The 22,799-nt window shown below is 45.1% G+C and overlaps 3 protein-coding genes across 3 annotated transcripts in view; 1 reads left to right on the top strand and 2 right to left on the bottom strand.

Annotated features, from left to right (window-relative positions):
- LOC134396268 (uncharacterized) overlaps positions 1 to 22,799 on the top strand; it is an 853,762-nt gene that overhangs the window by 676,927 nt on the left and 154,036 nt on the right. Inside the window, 2 exon segments of the mRNA XM_063122688.1 lie at positions 541 to 667; positions 18,377 to 19,337. Of these exon segments, the coding sequence (XP_062978758.1) occupies positions 541 to 667; positions 18,377 to 19,337 (1,088 nt within the window).
- Positions 1 to 22,799, bottom strand: part of LOC134396301 (zinc finger protein 420-like) — a 207,773-nt gene that overhangs the window by 154,641 nt on the left and 30,333 nt on the right. The window lies entirely within an intron of this gene.
- The window catches only part of LOC134396430 (zinc finger protein 239-like), a 193,426-nt gene that overhangs the window by 140,304 nt on the left and 30,323 nt on the right, over positions 1 to 22,799 (bottom strand). The gene's annotated exons all lie outside the window — the stretch shown is intronic.

Genomic DNA, 22,799 nt, shown 5'->3' on the forward strand with positions numbered 1-22,799 from the left:
AAGAAATGTTATTTAGTAATGTGGACAAACATTGATTCCAGTAAAACAAGGAAATGTTTATAATTTATCTTTCCACCTTCTTTGCCTTCCTCACAGGGAGCAGAAAAACCTGCAGAGAAAGTAATCTGATCCTGGGGGATCCTTCTAGGCCTCCTCCGCTTGGTGGTGGAGTGGAAGCGGTTTCTGCGCAGCCTTGGCAGGTAGGGGAGTCCTGGGTGCCTCCGTTTCCTGCACATCTCTTTGGTCCTGGAAGAACCTGCCCCTTTAGCCTTTGCTCTTCTCCCAGATAGCTGCTAGGAAGACCTTGAAGGTCACTCACGAAGCTCTGGCATTCAGAAGGAGGACCTCACTTTTATATTGTATTTTATATTACGGTTTTATAACGTTGTTTTATACTTTGAATGGTTTTAATTTTTGTGGCCCACCCAGAGAGCTCCAGATATTGGGCGGTATAGAAATGCAATAAATAAATAAATAAATGCTGGTCTTCATGGATTGCTACATAATGTGTAAAGAGAACATCATTTCTTCTGCTTTCAGGGTCCGGTGACCTTTGAGGAGGTGGCCGTGCATTTCTCGGAGGAGGAGTGGGCTCTGCTGGATCCAGGCCAGAGAACTCTGCACAAAGAAGTCATGGAGGAGAATCGTGGGATCCTGGCCTCTCTGGGTAAGGAATGGGATTCCTCTGGGTAAGGCTCCCTCTTTGCCTTCTTGACAGGTCCTAGAAGATGGAATTTCAGCTCTTCTTTCTTTGTGTCAGTGCATAATACAAATGTCATTGAGGACAACAGTGTCTGGGCCTTGATCCTGGGATACTCTAGTGCAAAGAAAGCTCATAAGATTATGTATATAAAGCCTTAAAAGTACAGGTAAAGTACTCACATCCTCTCCAACCCTTACCTGTTGCCCTTCTTATAACCATTATGAGACTTGGGTGTTGGATGTCCCTTCATTTGGGGCCTCCCATCTCTAAGAAGTGGCCAAGACTTATGCCATTGGCATCTAATCTGCAATTAAGGCAATTCTATTAATATTAATTCAGAACAAGGTGTATAAGCAGCCAATCTGGTCCAGTAACAGAATGATCCTTCTTCTTCCAACCGGCATCCTTCCACCTTCATTCCATCCCTGGTGCAAAAGTTACAAGATCTGACATGTCCTTTGACATTTTTAGGGCTCTTTTGAACCTCTGAATGTTACACTTGTGTTGAAGGGACTCCACTGATTTCCTTTTTGCTGTTGTCCCCAAATTTAAGGTTGTTGCTAATATTTAGAGCCCTAAACCACTTGGGAGCTGGTTGGCTGAGAATCTGCCTTCTCCCCTAAAGATTTATGTAGTTCTTGAGGTCATCTGGTGAGGTGGTGCCACATGCTTTTGAGGTTTGTTTCGTGGTTGTTGTTTAGCATGGTTGTGCTCAGGATGTGGACACAGAATAATAGAATAGCAGAGTTGGAAGGGGCCTACAAGGCCATCGAGTCCAACCCCCTGCTCAATGCAGGAATCCACCCTAAAGCATCCCTGACAGATGGTTGTCCAGCTGCCTCTTGAAGGCCTCTAGTGTGGGAGAGCCCACAACCTCCCTAGGTCACTGGTTCCATTGTCGTACTGCTCTAACAGTCAGGAAGGCCGTAGCTAGATCTAAGGTTTATCCCAGGATTGTCCTGGGGTCAAACCTGTTCATCTAAGTGCCACACAGGGCATCCAGCGCTCAGGCAGGGACGAACCCGGGATGATCCTGGGATAAACCTTAGGTCTAGCTATGGCCGAAGTTTTTCCTGATGTCCAGCTGGAATCTGACTTCCTGTAACTTGAGTCTATTATTCCGTGTCCTGCACTCTGGGATGACTGAGAAGAGATCCTGGCCCTCCTCTGTGTGACAACATTTCAAGTACTTGAAGAGTGCTATTAAGTCTCCCTTCACTCTTCACTTAACGATTGTTGCATCTAGTCCACTTTAAGCTACTTCACTAATCAGAATATCATGGGGCACTTTGCCAAAAGCATTGCTGCAATCAAGATATACTATGTCCATAGCATTCCCACCATCCACAACAAAGGTTACCCGATTAAAAAATGAGAACAGATTAGTCTGGCAGGATTTGTTCTTGACAAAGCCATGCTGGCTTCTAGTAATCACTGCACTGTTTTGAAGGTGCTTACAGACTGACCTCTTTATAATTTGCTCCAAAATTTTCCCAGGGATGGATGTCAGACTGACTGGTCTGTAGTTCCCAGGTTCCTCCTTTTTGCAGATAGGGACAACGTTAGCCCTCCTCCAGTCGTCTGGTACCTCACTTGTCTTCCATGATTTTGCAAAGTTAATAGACAAAGGTTCTGAGAGTTCTTCTGCTAGCTCCTTCATTACTCTAGGATGCAGTTCATCGGGCCCTGGAGGTTTGAACTCATTCAAGGAAATTGGGTGTTCCTTGACCATTTGTTTATCAATCTCAAACTACAATTCAGCTTGTACTTCCTGCCCCTTCAGCTTGTACTTCTCTTTTGCCAGAAGCCTGAGCCAAAGTAGGAATTGAGCACTTCTGCCTTTTCTTTGTCATCTGTTATCATTTTGCCATCCTCATTGAGCAGTTGAACCACCATTTCTTTCCTCTGTCTTTTACTATGCACATACCCGAAGAAAGCTTTTCTGTTGCTTTTAGCATCCCTTCTTGACCCCAGCTCATTCTCCACTTTAGCTTTCCTGACACCATTCCAGCACTTCTGTGCTACCTGTCTGTGCTCTTCTTTTGTAGCCTGGCCTTCCTTCCACTTCCAACACGTGTCCGCTTTTTGTTTTCACGTTTTCTCTAAGCTTTTGGTAAAAGTACATTGGACATGAATGTACTTTTGGTACATGGTACCATTTGGTAGACAATGGAACCAGTGACCTAGGGAGGTTGTGGGCTTTCCCACACTAGAGGCCTTCAAGAGGCAGCTGGACAACCATCTGTCAGGGATGCTTTAGGGTGGATTCCTGCATTGAGCAGGGGGTTGGACTCAATGGCCTTGTAGGCCCCTTCCAACTCTGCTATTCTATGATTCTATGATTCTTCTGTAGTATATAGACATTATTTATTTATTTATTTATTTATTTATTTATTACATTTCTATACCGCCCAATAGCCGGAGCTCTCTGGGCGGTTCACAAAAATTAAAGGCGGTTCACAAAAAATAAAGAACATGTGCTTTCTCTATAGTATGACTTCCTTCTTACATTATTGTGAAGACTATTATTGGGAATTATTAGAACTGTTCTCTCTGTTATGGTGCATAAGCCTTCATCTCTTGTTGCCTCTGAGTTTACGTCTCCCTCCCCCGTAGGATTCAGTTTAAAGCCCTTCTGATGAAGTTCTTCATGCTGTGGCCAAACATATCCTTCCCAGTCCTTGTGAGGGGCAACCCGTCCCTTGCCAGCAGTCCATCTCCCAAGAAGTGTAGCCCTTGCTTCCAGAATCCAAATTTCTCATGTTGGCACCACTTTTGTAGCCAGTCGTTCACCTGAGTATTTTTCTTTCCCTTTCTATTCCTCTTCCAAAATTCAAGAAGGATTCAGACAAGCTGGAGCGTATTCAGAGGAGGGCAACCAGGATGAACATGGATCTGGAAACAAAGCCCTATGAAGAGGGACTGAAACAACTGGGCATGTTTAGCCTGGAGAAGAGGAGGGGGAGACATGGTAGCATTCTTCAAATACTTCAAAGGTTGTCACACAGAGGAGGGCCAGGATCTCTTCTCGATCCTCCCAGAGTGCAGGACATGGAATAATGGGCTCAAGATAAAGGAAGCCAGATTCCAGTTGGACATCAGGAAAAACTTCCTGACTGTTAGAGCAGTACGACAATGGAACCAGTGACCAAGGGAGGTTGTGGGCTCTCCCACACTAGAGTCCTTCAAGAGACAGCTGGACAACCATCTGTCAGGGATGCTTTAGGGTGGATTCCTGCATTGAGCAGGGGGGTTGGACTCGATGGCCTTGTAGGCCCCTTCCAACTCTGCTATTCTATGATTCTACTGGAAGGAGGGATGAGAAAACTATCTTGGCCCCTAAATCCTTTCCTTCCCAAGGCTTCAAAGTCTGATTTGATTTCTTCCTAGCTCCGCTTGACACTATCATTTGTTCCCACGTGGATGGGAAGAAAGGGGTACCTGTCCGTGGGCTTTTTGAGCATTGGCAAACCTTCAGTCACATCTCTAAGCCAGGTGACAACATCCCTGGCGAGTCCATGGGAGTGTTTGTGCCCCACTGGGACTTCACTCCCACGCAGCAGGGAGTCTCCCACTACAACCGCCCTTCTCTTCTTGTGGTAGGCCTGGGTTTCGTTGCCTCCCCTCGCCTGGCCTTCTACCTCTTGCTCGCTTTGGCGTGGGGTCCCCTGGAATCCTTCCTCTGCAGGCTGTCCTCCAGTCTCTTCCTCCAGTACCTGAAAGCAGTTCCATAGCTTTACTGGTTCCATTGGTGCAGAGTGTCTTCTAATCCTTCTGCTCCTGACTGTCGCCCTTTTCCGGTGAGACAGCATCCCTGGCGAATCCATGGGAGTGTTCGAGACCTACTTGGGCTTCAGTCCCACACAACAGGGAGTCTCCCCCAACAACCACCCTTCTCTTCTTGTTGTAGGCCTCGGTTTCATTGCCTCTGCTCAACTGGCCTTCTGCCTCTTGCTCACTGTGGTGTGGGGTCCCCTATAACTCTTCCTCTGCAGACCTCCAGTCTCATTTTCCAGTAGCTGAAAGTGGCTCCATAGTTCTTTTTCAGTTTAATATTTTTTTATTATTGTATCCAAACACCAATAAATAAAAGACACTACAGAGCAAAATATAATACATATAGACAAACACACCCACAAAAAGCAAAAAAGCAAAAATAAACAAACAAAACCCACAAAAATAAAATGTTCTTCCAATATTCTCCCCAGCAAAAATATGTAACAATGTTGTTGCTGTTGTTTTTCTTACTCTCTCTATCACTGTCAAATCCAAATCTCTTGATTTTTCTCTTAACATTTTTTTCTCTCTTAACATTTAATAAATTATTGGTTGAATCCACAGATATACGAGTCATCTTTGAAAGCGGCTCCATAGTCCTACTGGTTCCATGGAGTTTCCTCTACTTCATTTTCCTTGGTCTCAGCATACAGGAAGCCAGATTCCGGCTGGACATCAGGAAAAACTTCCTGACTGTTAGAGCAGTATGACAATGGAACCAGTGACCTAGGGGGGTTGTGGCCTCTCCCACAATAAAGGCCTTCAAGAGGCAGCTGGACAATCATCTGTCAGGGATGCTTTAGGGTGGATTCCTGCATTGAGTAGGGGGTTGGACTTGATGGCCTCATAGGCCTCTTCCAACTCTACTATTCTATGATTCTATGGAGGTTGTGGGCTCTCCCACACTAGAGGCCTTCAAGAGGCAGCTGGACAATCATCTGTCAGGGATGCTTTAGGGTGGATTCCTTCATTGAGCAGGGGGTTGGACTTGATGGCCTTGCAGACCCCTTCCAACTCTGCTATTCTATGATTCTCCATTTCTGCTCCTACTTTCTGTTGCTCTTCCACTGCTGTGCTTCTCTTTGCTGTTGCAGTTCCACCGTCTTGTCTTAAGAACGCTGCGCCTTCTCTTATTCCTTGGAGGATGGACACTCGCCGCTTAAGTCCTCTCACTTTTTCCTTCCAACAGTGCAACCAACTTGTGCTTGTTGCACGTGTGCGCCATGTTGATCTCAGGCGGGAACACAAACATTGCACACACTTTTCAGGTCGCCACCACTGGAGAATCCTGTCTGTCCGTAGTCTCTCTTCCCTTTCCGATTGCATTGGAATAGGCTGTGCTTTGTCCTGTCCTCCCTGAAGGTAAACAGTAGCGTCACCTAGTATAGGAGCATGTGGTTTGTGCCCTGATTTCAGGAAGATTTTCGTTTTTATTCTTTCAGGCGAGCGCCGGAAGAGCAAGGGGAATGGCCTACGCCAGAGAAGGAAAGCTGAAGCTGAAGAGAAGTGGGGAACCAAATCCATTTCTTTTGAAGGGTCAGATGTCCGTGAAACACCAATACTAGAAGAACCAAATAAAAGGAACATTCACAATAGGAAGCCACAGAGGAAAAGCTCTCAGGATATAGAGACTCAGGAGATTCACCTTACCAAATGTCAACTTCACATAAAAGAGAAAAGATTTCAGTGCTTGGAGTGCGAAAAGCAATTCAGTTTCAACTCACAACTTAAGTTGCATAAAAGAATTCACTCAGGGGAGAAGCCCTATAAATGCTTAGGGTGTGGAAAGACCTTTGCTTGCAGCACACATCTTAAGCAACATCAAAGAATTCACACAGGTGAGAAGCCCTTTAAATGCTTAGAGTGTGGAAAGAGCTTTGCTTGCAGGGCACACCTAAAGCGACATCAAAGTACTCACACAGGAGAGAAGCCATATGAATGCCTAGAGTGTGGAAAGAGCTTTGTTAACAGTGCTGACCTAAAGCGACATCAAAGAATTCACACAGGCGAGAAGCCCTATGAATGCCTAGAGTGTGGAAAGAGCTTTGCTTCCAGGGCACATCTTAAGCGACATCAAAGTATTCACACAGGCGAGAAGCCCTTTAAATGCTTTGAATGTGGAAAAGGTTTTACTCGAAGCATGAACCTTACAATGCATCAGAGAATTCACACAGGTGAGAAGCCCTATCAATGTTCAATATGTGGAAAATGTTTCACTTACAACATTACCCTGAAAGCACATCAAAATATCCACATGAAGGAGAAGCCCTACCAATGTTCTGAGTGTGGAAAAGGTTTCTGTAGTAGATTAAGCCTTAAATGGCATCAAAGAATTCACACAGGCGAGAAGCCCTATGAATGCTTAGAGTGTGGAAAGAGCTTTGCTTGCAGGGCACACCTGAAGCAACATCAAAGCATTCACACAGGGGAGAAACCCTATCAATGCTTAGAGTGCAGAAAGAACTTTGCTTTCAGGGCACAGCTTAAGAAACATCAAAGAATTCACACAGGAGAGAAGCCCTATGAATGCTTAGAGTGCAGAAAGAGCTTTGCTTGCAGGGCACAGCTTAAGAAACATCAAAGCATTCACACAGGGGAGAAGCCCTATGAATGTCTAGAATGTGGAAAGAGCTTTGCTTGCAGGGCACAGCTTAACCAACATCAAAGCATTCACACAGGGAAGAAGCCCTATGAATGCCTAGAATGTGGAAAGAGCTTTGCTTGCAGGGCACAGCTTAAGAAACATCAAAGCATTCACACAAGGGAGAAGCCCTATGAATGTCTAGAATGTGGAAAGAGCTTTGCTTGCAGGGCACAGCTTAAGAAACATCAAAGAATTCACACAGGGGAGAAGCCCTATGAATGCTTAGACTGCAGAAAGAGCTTTGCTTGGAGGGCACACCTTAAGCAACATCAAAGCACTCACACAGGAGAGAAGCCCTATGAATGCTTATCATGTGGAAAGAGATTTGCTCGCAACGCACACCTTAAGCGACATCAAAGAATTCACATGAAGGAGAAGCCATAAAAGTGCTCAAGAGTGTGGAAAGAAATTCCATCAGAGGTTGCACCTTGCTTCGCATCAAAATATCCATTCAGGTGAGAGCCGCTATGAATGCTTTGTTTGTGGAAAGCACTTTTGTTGGAACACACACTGTAACCTACATCCAACAGTTGACACAGCAGACAAGGCCTTTCCTGGTGAGATTTGAACTAGCTGCAGTTCTTTCCTCCTCTTTGGGCGGGGACCCATTTAGGGTGGTCCATCCGACTAGACTGATGGAATCCAACAGATTTCTGAATGCTCTTGGGGATTTTCCAGGGGAGAGAGCTGATAATCCATCCGAGGCTCTAGCCTTAGTGTGGAACTGTGAGATGCGGAGGGTCATCGACATGATTGCCCCTGAGTGTCCTTTCCAGCTCTGCTCCTTGGCATAGCTGCGGTCAGTGAAATAGGCTGGACATCGGCTAGAGCGCAAATGGTGTAAGACTGCAAGCGAAGATGACCAAGCACGCCCTAGAGCGCATAATCATGACTATTGGGTGGCAGTGCAGGCTGTGATGTTTTACTGTTCATTGCCAGTTATTTATATGATTTAATGTTTGCCATTTAAGATGTATGTGCTGAGTAGATTTCAAATAGAAGGTTGGGAAGTATTTAAAGCTAGTGGGCGGAGCGGGGAGAGTGTAGAGAATGTGACGTGAATGCTGATTGAGTGGTGGTTCAAAGGCCTGGATTGGTTGGTAGCAGTGAGGGGGAGGAGTTAAGGGAAGAGGGAGAGAGGGTCTGTGAAGGGTCTTGAGAGAGTGTAGGAACTTTCACTCTTTTGTTATTTTGGGAACAGAGTGACTGGGTGGAGAGAGGGTGGTTTAGAGGGGCGGCGTAGGCGGAGTTGCATGTGAAACTGCATGTAACGAACAAGCATTTGAGCCTGAAGAAACCATAAGCTTTGTAACTGCATAACTTTACGTCTTGTTCATTAAAAGTTCTTTCTGTTTCACAAACTGGAGTGGATTCTTGGGGTCCCTGAGGCAGGGTACAGTGGTCAATGGTGGCCACGGTGAAGGAGTAGGGGAAAACTACAGAGTGCTGGGCTGGCTTCCGTGACGCCAAAAAGGGCCATTGTGTCATAGAATCATAGAAAAGTAGAGTTGGAAGGGGCCTCTAAGGCCATCGAGTCCAACCCCCTGCTCAATGCAGGAATCCACCCTAAAGCATCCCTGACAGGTGGTTGTCCAGCTGCCTCTTGAATGCCTCAAGTGTGGGAGAGCCCACAACCTCCCTAGGTCACTGGTTCCATTGTTGTACTGCTCTAACAATCAGGAAGTTTTTCCTGATGTCCAGCCGGAATCTGGCTTCCTTTAACTTGAGGCGACGTCACTCCCGGTGGTCAGCCTCTGCCTCAGAGTCCCTGGCAGGGATGGTCCTGCAACTACCTCCCCTGAGGGCTCAAGCGGGTCTAATGGTGGTCTTTGGTCTGGGGCTTCAGCTGCTGGGGTACCCTGGGCTTCAGGAGCCTCTAGCTCCTCCTCTGAGGAGGACTCCTCAAGTAGGGGCATGACAGGAACACACTATGTAACTTGCATCAAAGAATTAACACAGGCAAGAAACCCTACAAATGCCTGAAGTCTGGAAAGAGTTTCAGTCACAGTGGCCCCCTTAGGTATTATCAAAGTACTCACAGAGGAGAAGCCCTACAAATGCCTAGAGTGCGGAAAGAGCTTTGCTTGCAGCACACAGCTTAAGCAACACCAAAGAAATCATACAGGGGAGAAATCCTATGAATGCCTAGAGTGCAGAAAGAGCTTTGTTTACAAGACAAACCTTACGTGACATCAAAATTAACAGAGGGGAAAAGCCCTATAAATGCTCAGAGTGCGGAAAGAGCTTTGCTCACAGCACAGACGTTAAGAAACATCAAAGAATTCACACGGGAGGAGCCCTATTAATGCCTTGAGTTTGGAAAGAGCTTTTCTCAAAGTGCACACCTTACACGACATCAAGGAATTCACACGAGCGAGAAGCCATAAATGTGCTCAGAGTTTGGAAAGCAATTCAATCACAGATTATTATTTATTATTCTTATTTATTACATTTGTATACTGCCCCATAGCTGAGGGTCTCTGGGCAGTTTACATAGGATAGAAACATTTTAAAACAATATACAAAAATTTTAAATCACAAAAGCATACAATTGAAAACCACAGAAACATACAAAAACAAACCCAGGCTAACTGCATATTGCTAAATGCCTGGGAGAAGAGAAAAGTCTTGACCTGGTGTCAAAAAGATAACTAGCCTCTCTGTGGAACCATGAGATGCGGAAGGCCGTCGGTGTGATTGTCCCTGAGCACCCAATGCAGCCCTGCAGAGCCTGCTCTGCTCCTTGGTATTCTGGGGAGCTGCAGTCCATGAAATAGGCTGGTTATCTGCTAGAGAGGAAATGGCATAAGACTCCAAGCAAAGATGACTGAGGATTCTCTAGAGCGCATAATCGTGCCTATTCCGTGGCAGTGTGGGCAGCAAAGTAGGCTTATTTTGCTGCCTCCATTGTATCCTTGAGTAGCCGTCCAGGGGAGCTCTTCCGGGTGGTCCGTGGGGTGTTAACACCCTCACCCATCAATGGGGCCCTGGCCCAGGCAAAGACCGATTGCAAACTTTATGCATTGAACTTTGAGGTTCAATGCATAAAGAAGCATTCAATGCATTAATAGAAGTATAGCTTCCAAATTACGTGAGGTACTGGTTCCTCTCTATTCAGCCCTGGTTAGGCCTCATCTAGAGTATTGCGTCCAGTTCTTGGCTCCATAATTCAAGAAGGACGCAGACAAGTTGGAGCATGTTTAGAGGAGGGCAACCAGGATGATCAGGGGTCTGGAAACAAAGCCCTATGAAGAGAGACTGAAAGAACTGGGCATGTTTAGCCTGGAGAAGAGGAGATGGAGGGGAGACATGATAGCACTCTTCAAATACTTAAAAGGTTGTCACACAGGAGGGCCAGGATCGCTTCTCGATCCTCCCAGAGTGCAGGACACGGAATAACAGGCTCAAGTTAAAGGAAGCTAGATTCCAGCTGGACATCAGGAAAAACTTCCTGACTGTTAGAGCAGTACGACAATGGAATCAGTTACCTAGGGAGGTTGTGGGCTCTACCACACTAGAGGCCTTCAAGAGGCAGCTGGACAACCATCTGTCACGGATGCTTTAGGGTGGATTCCTGCATTGAGCAGGGGATTGGACTCAATGGCCTTGTAGGCCCCTTCCAACTCTGCTATTCTATGATTCTATGAATTCAGGTGATAATAGGATAAAGGAGGGAAAGTGAGGAAAAATGGAAGTGATTGTTGTCATGAAGGAAACAAATATCCATTTCCCCCAACCAAGTACCCTCCACAGCCATAGGACCAGAAGTCCTATCATCCCCATCCACAACGCTGGCTAGATAGCATAGGCCCCTTCCAACACTACTATTCTATGATTCTATGCCAGTATTTTTCCATCTGCACTGGCTGCCAGTCCAAGTCTGGTCCTGATTCAAAGTTCTAGTATTTGCATTCAAAGCTCTAAACGGCTTGCGACCGGGTTACTTGAAGGAAGGCCTCCTCCCGTATGTACCTGCTTGCACCCTACGATCATCGTCTGGGGTCCTTCTCCATGAGCCCCTGTCAAAGGAGATGAGGCAGCTGGCTACCAGGTGGAGAGCCTTTTCTGCGGTGGCACCCTGACTGTGGACTGAGCTCCCCAGAGAGGTTCACCTGGCAACTATGTTTTACTTTATCCAATGCTAGGTGATGACCCCTTTTATTTTCCCAGTACTTCAGCATTTTAGCCTCCTAGTCTTTTATCTCTGCTCTTTTAAATCTGTATTTTAAATCCCTTCGTTTTTATTCTGGTTGTACTTTTATATTGTGGTTTAAGCTTCCATGTTAATTTTTTATGCTGTTCCTTGTGGTTTAATTCTTGTGAATCACCCAGAGAGCTTAGTCTATTGGGCGACTTTTATATTGTACTTTTATATTGTGGTTTAAGCTTCCATGTTAATTTTTTATGCTGTTCCTTGTGGTTTAATTCTTGTGAATCACCCAGAGAGCTTAGTCTATTGGGCGACATACAAATTAATTAAATAAATAATGGATATATAAATGGTCGTTAAGAAATTAGTGGGCATTTTTGGCATGAAGAGGGCAGAAGAAAAATGTCCCTTAACCTCACCCTTAAATGTTTTTAGTGCAATTGTAGTTGTTATATGTATACCTTTGTTTGTATGTATTATATGTGATGTCTGTTTAGATGCTGTTGGAGGGGAGAAATAATATAAATAAAAAAATAAAAAATAAAAATTAAATATTTGGAAATGCCTGGTATTGGAACATGTGATTTTGCACGTGCAAAGTATCCAAAACTCTGTACGTCATTCGAGATGCCAATTGTATTGATCATCCCAAAGGCTATATAATATATTTGGAAGATTTGACCTCTCCACGATGCATTTTCTACCTTGTTAGTCATTAGATTCCCGAAGGATTCGTTCCTCCCCGATCAGGTTTCTCTTTTAATTATTTCAGGTGATGGTAGGATGAAGGAAAGAAATATCAGTTTTCCCCAACCAAGTGTCCTCCACAGCCATAGGGCCAAAAGTCCCATCATCCCCAGTCAATAGTGCTGGCTAGATAGCATGGGAGTTGTAGTCCAACACATTCCCCCCCCCCTCCGCCCCAGGTCCGCGTCTCTGCCAGGAGCCCCCGGAGGAGCCTCTGCGGCTCTATAGTGTTGAGTCCAACTAAGGGTTAAAGAGGAGGAGAGGGGGCTGGGTCCTGGAGCACAGGATGGATGAGGCCCCCCCTTCACGCCCCCCCCCATGGCAAAGGAGCCTTGGATCTCCCCCTGCCGCAGCGTGCCTCGTGGGTCCCACCTGCAGCCTCTTTTCCCCTGCAGAGGAGCAGGTGAGGGCAAAAGGCAAGGGGGGTCCCAGGGGAAGGGGAGGGGGTGGAAAGAGCCCCCCCAGGGCAGGAGCAGAGAAGGGAGGGAGCCAAGGGCAGGTTTGGGGCAGGGGGGTGGGTGAGTGGGGAGAGAGACAGAGCCCCGTGCCCCCCAGGTGGCTGATCCACATGGGGTCCCTGGAGAAGACCCCTGCCTTGCACCTCCTGCCCTCCCCTTCATTAGGGGATCCTGGAAGGGAAGGTTGGAGAAGGGGGGGTCTGGGAGGGACAGAAGCAGAAAGATCCTGGTTGGGGGGGGCAGGAATATCCCATTGGTGGGCAAAAGGCTGTTAGTGTTGGGTTATTGTGCCAGAACTTTTCTCTCTCTGGAACTCTGTTTGTGCTCAGAAACAAACACACATCACGCAGGTCTTACACAGCAGGGCTGGTTTATTTCCTTCAGGCTTCTGTGCAGTTCAATTCAGATCAGTTCAGATCAGCACACTGAGGCATATGCAGAGAGCAGTGATCAGTAAGCAGTGATCAGTTCCATTTTACACAAGTGAGAAACTATATACAGATCTACACAATTCTTATCTACATTACATACAGCTGTGATGAGGCTAACTTAGAATCTTGGCAAGGTTCCCAGAACAGCCTCTATCTCAAGGTAATTGCCCACAGATAGACTTTCTCTGTTTAACCCTGAGATAACCATACACACACAATTTTAATGACTAAGCAAGTATTTCTTTTCATATACTTAACAGTTAGGGTGTCATGTTTGCATTACATTTTCTTTTGTTTCCCCTCCCTGTTTTAAACAGGTTGAATAAGTTCCATGGGGCATTCCCCCCCCCCCTTTAATTTTGTCTCATTGCCTTCAAAATAAACCTGGGGAGCTTTAATTAGGACCCGCTAAAAGAAAAGACAGAATTTGCCCCCCAGGGAAACTAGGCTGATTTCACCTATTTGTTTTAGTACGTTCCTCTTTGATGTATTAAGTGAGCCCGATATTCACATGCTAAGAGGGAGGAGAAATCACTGTTACTTAGGTCCCTTTTGGGGGTTCAACTGATGGGGACAGAGAGGGCCTAGAACGGATTGGGAGAGAAATCCTGGTTCATCAGCAGACCTGTTTATTCACTGTTTTCTTGATCAAGTTTTAAATACACTTTAAACATATTGAGCTTTTGAATAGCCTTAAGTCAGCTCTGGTTTCACCCTCTCTCTCTCTCTCCCATTGGGGCAGAGTCAGAACCTCATTTTCAACTGAGAGCCTGATTCCTGTGGAACTGGGGTTGTAGAGAGATATCTGAGACAGGTCCTGGGTATTAAGTTGGCCACAGCTGTATCTAATTCCTGCAGCTCCTCCATTTTAATTCCCCCAGGACAGTCCTTGCCTGCAGAGAGAAATTGGGAGCGAAGGAAGAAAACTTTACTGAGTCCTGGTGGGAGTGGAGATGGAGAAGAGAGTAAACATGGAAGAGCAGAACTTTGCAGTCCCTGAAGCAAGAATTATCTCCTGCAACATCAAGGAAGAGGGCAGTGCAGAGCTTTGGGAAAGAGGAGTGCAGGAGGAACAGCCTAGGAACAACACTTGCTCAGACGTGGAGCTCCAGCGCTTCAGAGAATTCTGCTACCAGGAGGCCGAAGGGCCCCGGGAGGTTTGCATCCGACTCCACCGCCTTTGCTGCCAGTGGCTGAAGCCAGAAAGGAACACGAAAGCTGAGATGCTGGATCTGGTGGTCCTGGAGCAGTTCCTAGCTGTCCTGCCCCTGGAGATGGTGAGCTGGGTCAGAGAATGTGGAGCGGAGACCACTTCCCAGGCGGTGGCCCTGGCAGAAGGCTTCCTCCTGAGCCAGGTGGAGGACAAAGAGCAGGTGAGAGCATTTCATCCTGAGAACTAAAATGGACTGTGTTCTTAATACTGCCCTCAACTTGTTTTTGCATGTCCTCTAAGGAAGGGGTGCCCCAATTTCCAGTGACACCTCAAAGTACAGTTGTTCTTCATGTGTAGAGCGGGCCCTCCTCGGAGGATAATTAAAATTTGCTGGGGAATATGGGTGCTGTTGCGCTCATGTCCTGTTTGTGAGTTCGGGGTCAACATTCCAGAACATTTGAGAACTACAAGTTCAATCGCAGCTTTTAAAGCTCAACTAAAAACTTTTATTTTTCCTAAAGCTTTTAAAACTTGATGTTGTGCAGACTTTATACTGTTAGCTTTACCCTACCCTGTGCCTGCTTACCCTACCCCTGTGCCTTTTTGCATTCTCTTCCCCTCCTTATTGTTTTACTATGATTTTATTAGATTGTAAGCCTATGCGGCAGAGTCTTGCTATTTACTGTTTTACTCTGTACAGCACCATGTACATTGATGGTGCTATATAAATAAATAAATAAATAATAATAATAATAATAACAGCTGATGGGCCACTGTGGGGAGAGAATGCTGGACTAGATGGACCCTTGTTCTGATCCAGAACGGCTCTTCTTAGGTTCTTAGAATCACAGGAGAAATGGGTTGGTGAAGTTCTGGGGAAGGAGGGGATCTTTCTTCAACCAGTGGCAGAGTCCCCCCAACAGGACAGGAGTAGCATTTCTAGACACCTAACTGCTGTGTTTACATTGGAAGATGCTGGCTATCAGGGAATGTCTGGGTGGTTCTGTCTTCCCCCCCGGCTGGGTTTTGGAGGGTGTTCAAGCGCTTTGCTTATGCCAGGATTGAACTCTCAGCCCCAAATCACCCATCCCTATGTGCTCCCCTGTTAGAGACACAGCATAGTGTGCTGTGTGGCTAGGATGATAGATCAACTTAAAAGGAACCCTGAAATGCAAACCGATTGGGAAATGCTGCCCTTGGCCTTGACCTGACCCATTTCTCTCCTTCCCTCTCTGGGATCCTCCCTCTCCTGTTCCAGCTGCAGGGGAAGTTGGCCAAAGCACCCACAGATTTCCCTGAGGCAGAGAAGGCTCCACTGGACAGGTGGATCTTGCAGGAAGGTGACGGAGGACCATCCTCACTAGGTAAGGATTAGTAGGACATATTTCACCATGGTCTCCCTCCTTCAATTACGCCTGAGGTGCATTAACTGCTTTAATGTTCCGCTTCAGCCTGGTTTTGCAGGTGGAAAGAGACTCTTTTTCTCTAGATACGCAAAAAAGACATGTTCTTTAGTAATGTGGACAAACATAAATTCCAGTAAACCAATGAAAGTGGAAATGTTAGGCATGTCAACTTACTTGTAAGCCTTTGCGGCAGGCTCTTGGTATTTATTGTTTTACTCTGTACAGCACCATGTACATTGATGGTGCTATATAAATAAATAATAATAATAAATAAAAAATAATAACTTTCCCACCTTCTTTGCCTTCCATACAGGGAGCAGAAAAACCCACAGAGAGAGTGAACAGATCCTGGGGGATTCTCCTAGGCCTCCTTCGCTTTGTAGTGGAGTGGAAGCGGTTCCTGCGCAGCCTGGGCAGGTAGGGGAGTCCTGGGGGCCTCTGTCCTCTGCACATCTCTTTGTTCCTGGAAGAACCTGCCACTTTCCCCTTGCCTTCTCCAAGATGGTGGCTAGGAAGGCCTTGAATGTCACTCATGAAGCTCTGGCATTCAGAAGGAGGACCTCACCATCCTTGGCTTCATGGATTGCAACATTATGTGTAAGGAGAACCTCAATTTTTCTTCTGCTTTCAGGGTCTGGTGACCTTTGAGGAGGTGTCCGTGCATTTCTCGGAGGAAGAGTGGGCTCTGCTGGATTCAGGCCAAAGGACTCTGCACAAGGAAGTCATGGAGGAGAATCGTGGGATCCTGGCCTGTCTGGGTAAGGAATGGGACCCCTCTGGGTAAGGCTCCATCTTTGCCTTCTTGACAGATCCTAGAAGGTGGAATTTTAGCTCTTCTTTCTTCATGTCATATGACCTGGTCACTTTCCCCCAGAGTTCCCGTAACTGCCACTTTATCCATTAAGTCATCCCTATTGGTCAATATCACGTCAAGGATTGCCGATCCTCTAGTTCCTTCCTCCACTTTCCATAGGAGAAAGCCACACATGTCAGGAGTTTCTTTGAGGGTCCACTTTTGGCAGAACTTCCCTCCCAACAGATATAGGGGGAATTGAAGTCCCCCATTACTACTACATCGCACTTCCTTGAAACACGAGCTATCTACTTTTCAAAAGTTTCATCCTTGTCTTCTCCTTTATTAGGTGGTCAGTATTAGACTCCAACTATCATGCTCCTTTTATTCTTTGCTCTTTTCTTTTAATCCAGATGCTTTCGATGGGGCTCCCAGTCTCATCAGTCTGTATTTCTGTCCAGGGATAACTATTTTTAACATATAGTGCAACTCCGCCTCCCTTTCTATTTCTTCTATTATTTTTGAACAAGTTATATCCTTCAGTTGCTGTATTGCAGTCCTGGGATTCCTCCTACCAAATTTCAGTTATAGCTATCAAGTCGTATTTGCCTTCACGTATTAAGAGTTTCAATTTCTTCCGTTTGTTTTCCATATTATGGGCATTAGTATATAGACATCCAAGACCATGAGCTTTATTTATTTATTTATTTATTTATTTATTTATTACATTTTTATACCGCCCAATAGCCAAAGCTCTCTGGGCGGTTCACAAAATTTATAGTCTGGCTTTGTTCCTACATGATTGTGAAGATTATTTTGGGCGCTATTAGAACCCCCATACGATTCAGTTTAAAGCCCTCCTGATGACGTTCTTCATGCTGTGGCCAAACGCATCCTTCCCGGTCCTTGTGAGGGGCAACCCGTCCCTTGCCATCAGTCTGTCTTCCAGGAGAAGCAGCCCTTGGTCCCAGAATGCAAATCTCTCACATCGGCACTACCTTCGAGGCCGGTTGTTCACCCGGAGTATTTTCCTTTCCTTTTCCTTTTCTAAAGACTGGAGGGATGGATGACAAAACTATCTTGGCCCCCAAATCCTTCCCTTCCCAAGGCTTCAAAGTCTGATTTGATTTCTTCCTAGCTCTGCTTGACACTACCATTTGTTCCCACATGGATGAGAAGAAAGGGGACGCTGTCCGTGGGCTTTTTGAGCATTGGCAACCCTTCGGTCACATCTATAAGCCAGGCGACAGCATCCCTGGCGAGTCCATGGGAGTGTTTGTGCCCCACTGGGACTTCAATCCCATGCAGCAGGGAGTCTCCCACTACAACCACCCTTCTCTTCTTGTTATAGGCCTCAGTTTTGTTGCCTCCGCTCGCCTGGCCTTCTGCCTCTTGCTGGCTGTGGCGTGGGGTCCCCTGGCATCCTTCCTCTGCAGGCTGTCCTCCAGTCTCTTCCTCCAGTACCTGAAAGCAGTTCCATAGCTCTACTGGTTCCACTGGTGCAGATTGTCTTCCAATCCTTCTGCTCCTGACTGTTGCCTCTTTCCAGAGAGTTTCCTCTCCTTCGTTTTCCCTCTCCTCAGCATTCTCCACTTCTGCTCCAACTTTATCCTTTGCCCGGAAACTAATTGGCAACCAGTGAAGAGATTTTAAATCTGGTGTTAAAATGACAAAATGACAAATTTCACTTTGAAATATAGTTCTGTAAAAAACAATAGCACAACCCAGTGAGATGGTCTGGGATGCCATGACTGAGGATCTCCGAAGCAACTGGGACATTGAAAAGAACCATTAACGTTGACCTTGGACTTTCCAGTTCCTATTTAAATAATTAGCTCAGACAAAATGGCAGATTTTAAGTGCCTTTTGGATTTACAGTATTTTATGTTCATTTATTTTTTAAGCTACTTTGTAAGGGTTATGACATATTATCAATGAAAGTACTGTATATCACTGGAGTTGTCAATTCAATTGAACTTTAGGGGATATTTAATGTGTTTGGAAGGATCTGCCTCTCCATCCAAACACTTTTTAAAATCCATTTAATCAAATCAGCAAACCATTTGGTTTGTTCCCTGATTTTGAGAAGATTTCTCATTTTGCTTCTTCTTCAGGTGATCGCAGGGAGAGCAAGGAAAATGGCATATGCCAGAGAAGGAAAATGGAAACTGAAGACAAGTGGGGAATCAAATCCATTTCTTGGGAAGCGTCAGACATGTGTGAAATTCCAACACTAGAAGAACCAAGTATTTTGAACATTCACAATAGGAAGACACAGAGGAAAAGATCTCAGGATATAAAGACTGAGAAGATTCACCTTACCAAATGTCAACCATTTCACACAGAAGAGAAAAGATTTCAGTACTTGCAAAAAATAATACGCTCCAGAGATAAGCCCTATAAATGCCTAGAGTGCGGAAAGAGCTTTGGTCACAGCAGCCACCTTAAGCGACATCAACGAATTCATGCAGGGGAAAAGCCCTATGAATGCCTGGAGTACGGAAAGAGCTTCGGACACAGCAGCCACCTTAATGGCCATCAAAGAATTCATACAGGGGAGAAGCCCTATGTATGCCTGGAGTGCGGAAAGAGCTTTACTCGCAGCACGAACCTTACGCAACATCAACTAATTCATACAGGGGAGAAGCCCTACAAATGCCTAGAGTGCGGAAAGAGCTTCAATCAGAGCGGATACCTTAGGTATCATCAAAGTACTCACACAGGGCAGAAGCCCTATGAATGCCTAGAGTGCGGAAAGAGCTTCGGTTACAGCAGCTGCCTAAATCAACATCGAAGAATTCATACAGGGGAGAAGCCATATGGATGCCTGGAGTGTGGAAAGAGCTTTGCTTGCAGCTCAAACCTTAAAAAACATCAAAATATTCATACAAGGGAGAAGACCTATGAATGCCTAGAGTGCGGAAAGAGCTTCAGTGACAGCAGCCGCCTTAATCGACATCGAAGAATTCATACAGGGGAGAAGCCCTATGGATGCCTGGAGTGTGGAAAGAGCTTTGCTTACAGCACAGACCTTAAGCAACATCAAAGAATTCACAGAAGCGAGAAGCCATGAAAGTGCTCAGAGTTTGGAAAGCAGTTCAATCACAGATTGCCCCTTCCCTCTTGTGAAATGATCCATTCAGGTGAGAAGCGCTATGAATGCTTTGTATGTGGAAAGCGATTTTGCCGGAGCACAGACTGTAACTTGCTCCAAAGAATTCAATCAGGATTAAAGCTCTTTCAGTGCTCTAGCCTCTCTGTGGGACAGTGAGATGTGGAGGGCCGTTGGCGTGATTGTCCCTGAGCGCCCTCTCCAGACCTGTAGAGCCTGCCCTGCTCCTTGGTATTCTGGGGAGCTGCGGTTGATGAAATAGGCTGGTTATTCCCTGGCTGTGGAATGAGCTCCCCAGAGAGGTTCGCCTGGCACCTATGTGATAATCTTTCTAATGCTAGATGACGACCCTTTCTATTTTCCCAGTACTTCAGCATTTTAACCTCCTAGTCTTTTATCTCTGCTGTTTTAAGTCTATATTTTAAATCTCTTCATTGCTGCCCAGTTTTATTCTGGATGTACTTTTATTTCGTGGTTTAAGCTTCCATATTTTATGCTGTACCTTGTGGTTTAAGTCTTGTGAATTACCCAGAGAGCTTAGTCTATTGGGCAACATACAGATTAAATAATTAAATAAATAAATATTTGGAGATGACTGGTATTGGTACACGCGATTTTGCCCATGCAAAGTATCCAAAACTCTGTACGTCATTCGAGATGCCAATTCTATTGATCATCCCAAAGCTATGTCTTTATGTTTCTAATGGTTTTTAAACTTTGTATACTTTTTAATGTTTTACAGTTTAACTTTTGTAAACTGCCCAGAGAGTTTCGGCTATGGGGCGGTATATAAATGTGATAAGTAAATAAACAAATAAATATGTAATATACTTGGAAGAATCAACCTTTCCACGATATATTTTCTACCCTGTTAGTCATTGGATACCCGAAGGATTCGTTCCTCCCCAATCAGGTTTCTCTTTTAATTATTTCAGGTGATGGTAGGGTAAAAAAGGAAAAGTGAGGAAAACCAGAAGTGATTGTTGGGAAGGGATTAGCATGTGTCATGAAGGAAAGAAATATCTGTTTTCCCCAACCATGTGCCCTCCGCAGAAGTCCCATCATCCCCAGTCAACAGTGCTGGCTAGATAGCATGGGAGTTATAGTCCAACACATCTGGAGTACTTAAGTTTGTGTGAGGCTGATGTATAGGAAGCATCACGCCAGATGTGTATCTATAGGTTGAGTTCATACGGGTTGAATGCCTGAGTGTTGATTGGACCAAGGACCTCAAATTTCTTCCTCTGTGGATTGCAAGGTCTGTTTCCCACACCATCCTCAGTGGGTCATGTCTGCTTGTTTCAGATGCTACAATGCACTAAGGATTGCACTTTATGCTCCCATAAGGATCAGGCTGCAACTGATACCCTGTCCACATTCAAGGCATCGAGAGGGTTTCTTGACTGTGAAAGTCCTTTGATGCATGAGCATTTATAGGGCTTATTATTTAAAACCAATACCAACTTACAGACACAATACAGCACCATGTACATTGATGGTGCTATATAAATAAATAATAATAATAATAATAATAATAATAAGAGAATAAAACACACACACATAAAAAACAGAAAGTTAAGATGAACTTCCAATTTTCTCCACAGCAAAAATATGTATCCATATCTTCACTTACTCTTTAATTACAAAAACCATAATTCTCCTCTTTCTTTTAACTTAACTGCGCCCTTATCTGGACAGAGATAGCTTAGCTACAGTTATCCATGCTCTGATAACCTCTCGTTTGGATTACTGCAATGCGTTATACGTGGGGCTGCCTTTGAAAACGGTCCGGAAACTTCAACTGGTGCAAAACAGGGCAGCAAGGTTATTAACAGGGACTGGCCGGCGAGATCACATTACGCCAGTCCTTTTACAACTTCACTGGCTGCCAGTCCAGGTCCGGGCCCAATTCAAAGTGCTGGTATTAACATTTAAAGCCCTAAACGGTTTGGGGCCAGGTTATCTGAAGGAACGCCTCCTCCCATATGTACCTACCCGGACCTTAAGATCATCTACAGGGGGCCTTCTCCATGAGCCCCTGCCAAAGGAAGTGAGGCAGGTGGCTACTAGGAGGAGGGCTTTCTCCGCTGTGGCACCCCGGTTGTGGAACGAGCTCCCCAGAGAGGTCCGCTTGGCGCCTACACTGTACTGCTTTCGTCGCCAGCTGAAGACCTTTTTATTCACTCAGTATTTTAACACTTAATTTTAACTTAAATTTAAATTTTACTGTTTTAACTCTGTATTTTAATCCTATATCAACTTTGCTGTGTGGTTTTATCCTGGTTGTGCTTTTTATACTGTATTTCGTAATTGTGTTTTAAACTGTTGGGTGTTTTACTGTGGTTTTAATTTTTGTGAACCGCCCAGAGAGCTTCGGCTATTGGGCGGTATAGAAATGTAATAAATAAATAAATAAATAAATTAAAAATAGTCTTCTTAATCCTTGAATCCACAGATGAACAGATCATTTTTTCTAGTCCCTGCAAAAAGTCTATAAAAGGTTTCCATTCAGTTAAAAATATAGATGTTGACTTATCTCTAATTAATGATGTAAGTTTTGCCATCTCTGCCAACTCCACCATCTTCAACTTGTTCTTTCTATCAACTTTATTTGCTCTCGAGATTTCATATTTTTGTTAACATCTTTGTCTTCTGTTTATTCACCCTAAAACCTGCCACTGTACCGAATTCCTTCAATTTGTTCATCAAAATTTCAATTCCCTTTAAAGGATCTTCCAAGGTAAACACTATCTGCAAAGAATCTCAACTTGTATGACTCTTTCTTAATCTTTACTCCTCCAATTCTTTCATCTTGCCTTATATCTCTGTTTAATACTTCCAAGACCAGAATAAACAGCAGAGGTGACAATGAGCAACCTTGTTTTATTCCTCTTTGTATTTCACATGATTCGGACAAATCTCCATTAACAATTATTTCTGCATTTTGTGAGGTATAAATTGATTTCACCCATTTTATGAAATTTACGAAATTCCAATTGAGATTATCAAAGGCCTTCTCTGCATCTAGGAAAATCAGGGCACTTTGCTTTTCTGGGTATTTTTCAAAGTACTCCAAGACATTGTGCTGTATCTCCAGTGTGCGAGGCAATAAGCCTGTGTGCACCAGTTGCTGGGGAACATGGGCGGGAGGGTGCTGTTGCACCATGTCCTGCTTGTTCATCCCTGGCCGATGGCTGGTTGGCCACTGTGGCCTTAGCTAGACCTAAGGTTTATCCTGGGATCGTCCTGGGATCATCCCTGCCTACTCCCCGGATCCCCTGTGTGTCATTTAGATGCACAGGAATGACCCTGGGACGATCCTGGGATAAACCTTAGGTCTAGCTAAGGCCTGTGTGAACATAGTGCTGGACTAGATGGACCCTTAGTCTGATCTGGCATGGCACTTACGTTTTTCTGTTCTTATT

Source organism: Elgaria multicarinata, chromosome 3 (assembly GCF_023053635.1).
Source record: "Elgaria multicarinata webbii isolate HBS135686 ecotype San Diego chromosome 3, rElgMul1.1.pri, whole genome shotgun sequence".
Taxonomy (NCBI): domain Eukaryota; kingdom Metazoa; phylum Chordata; class Lepidosauria; order Squamata; family Anguidae; genus Elgaria; species Elgaria multicarinata.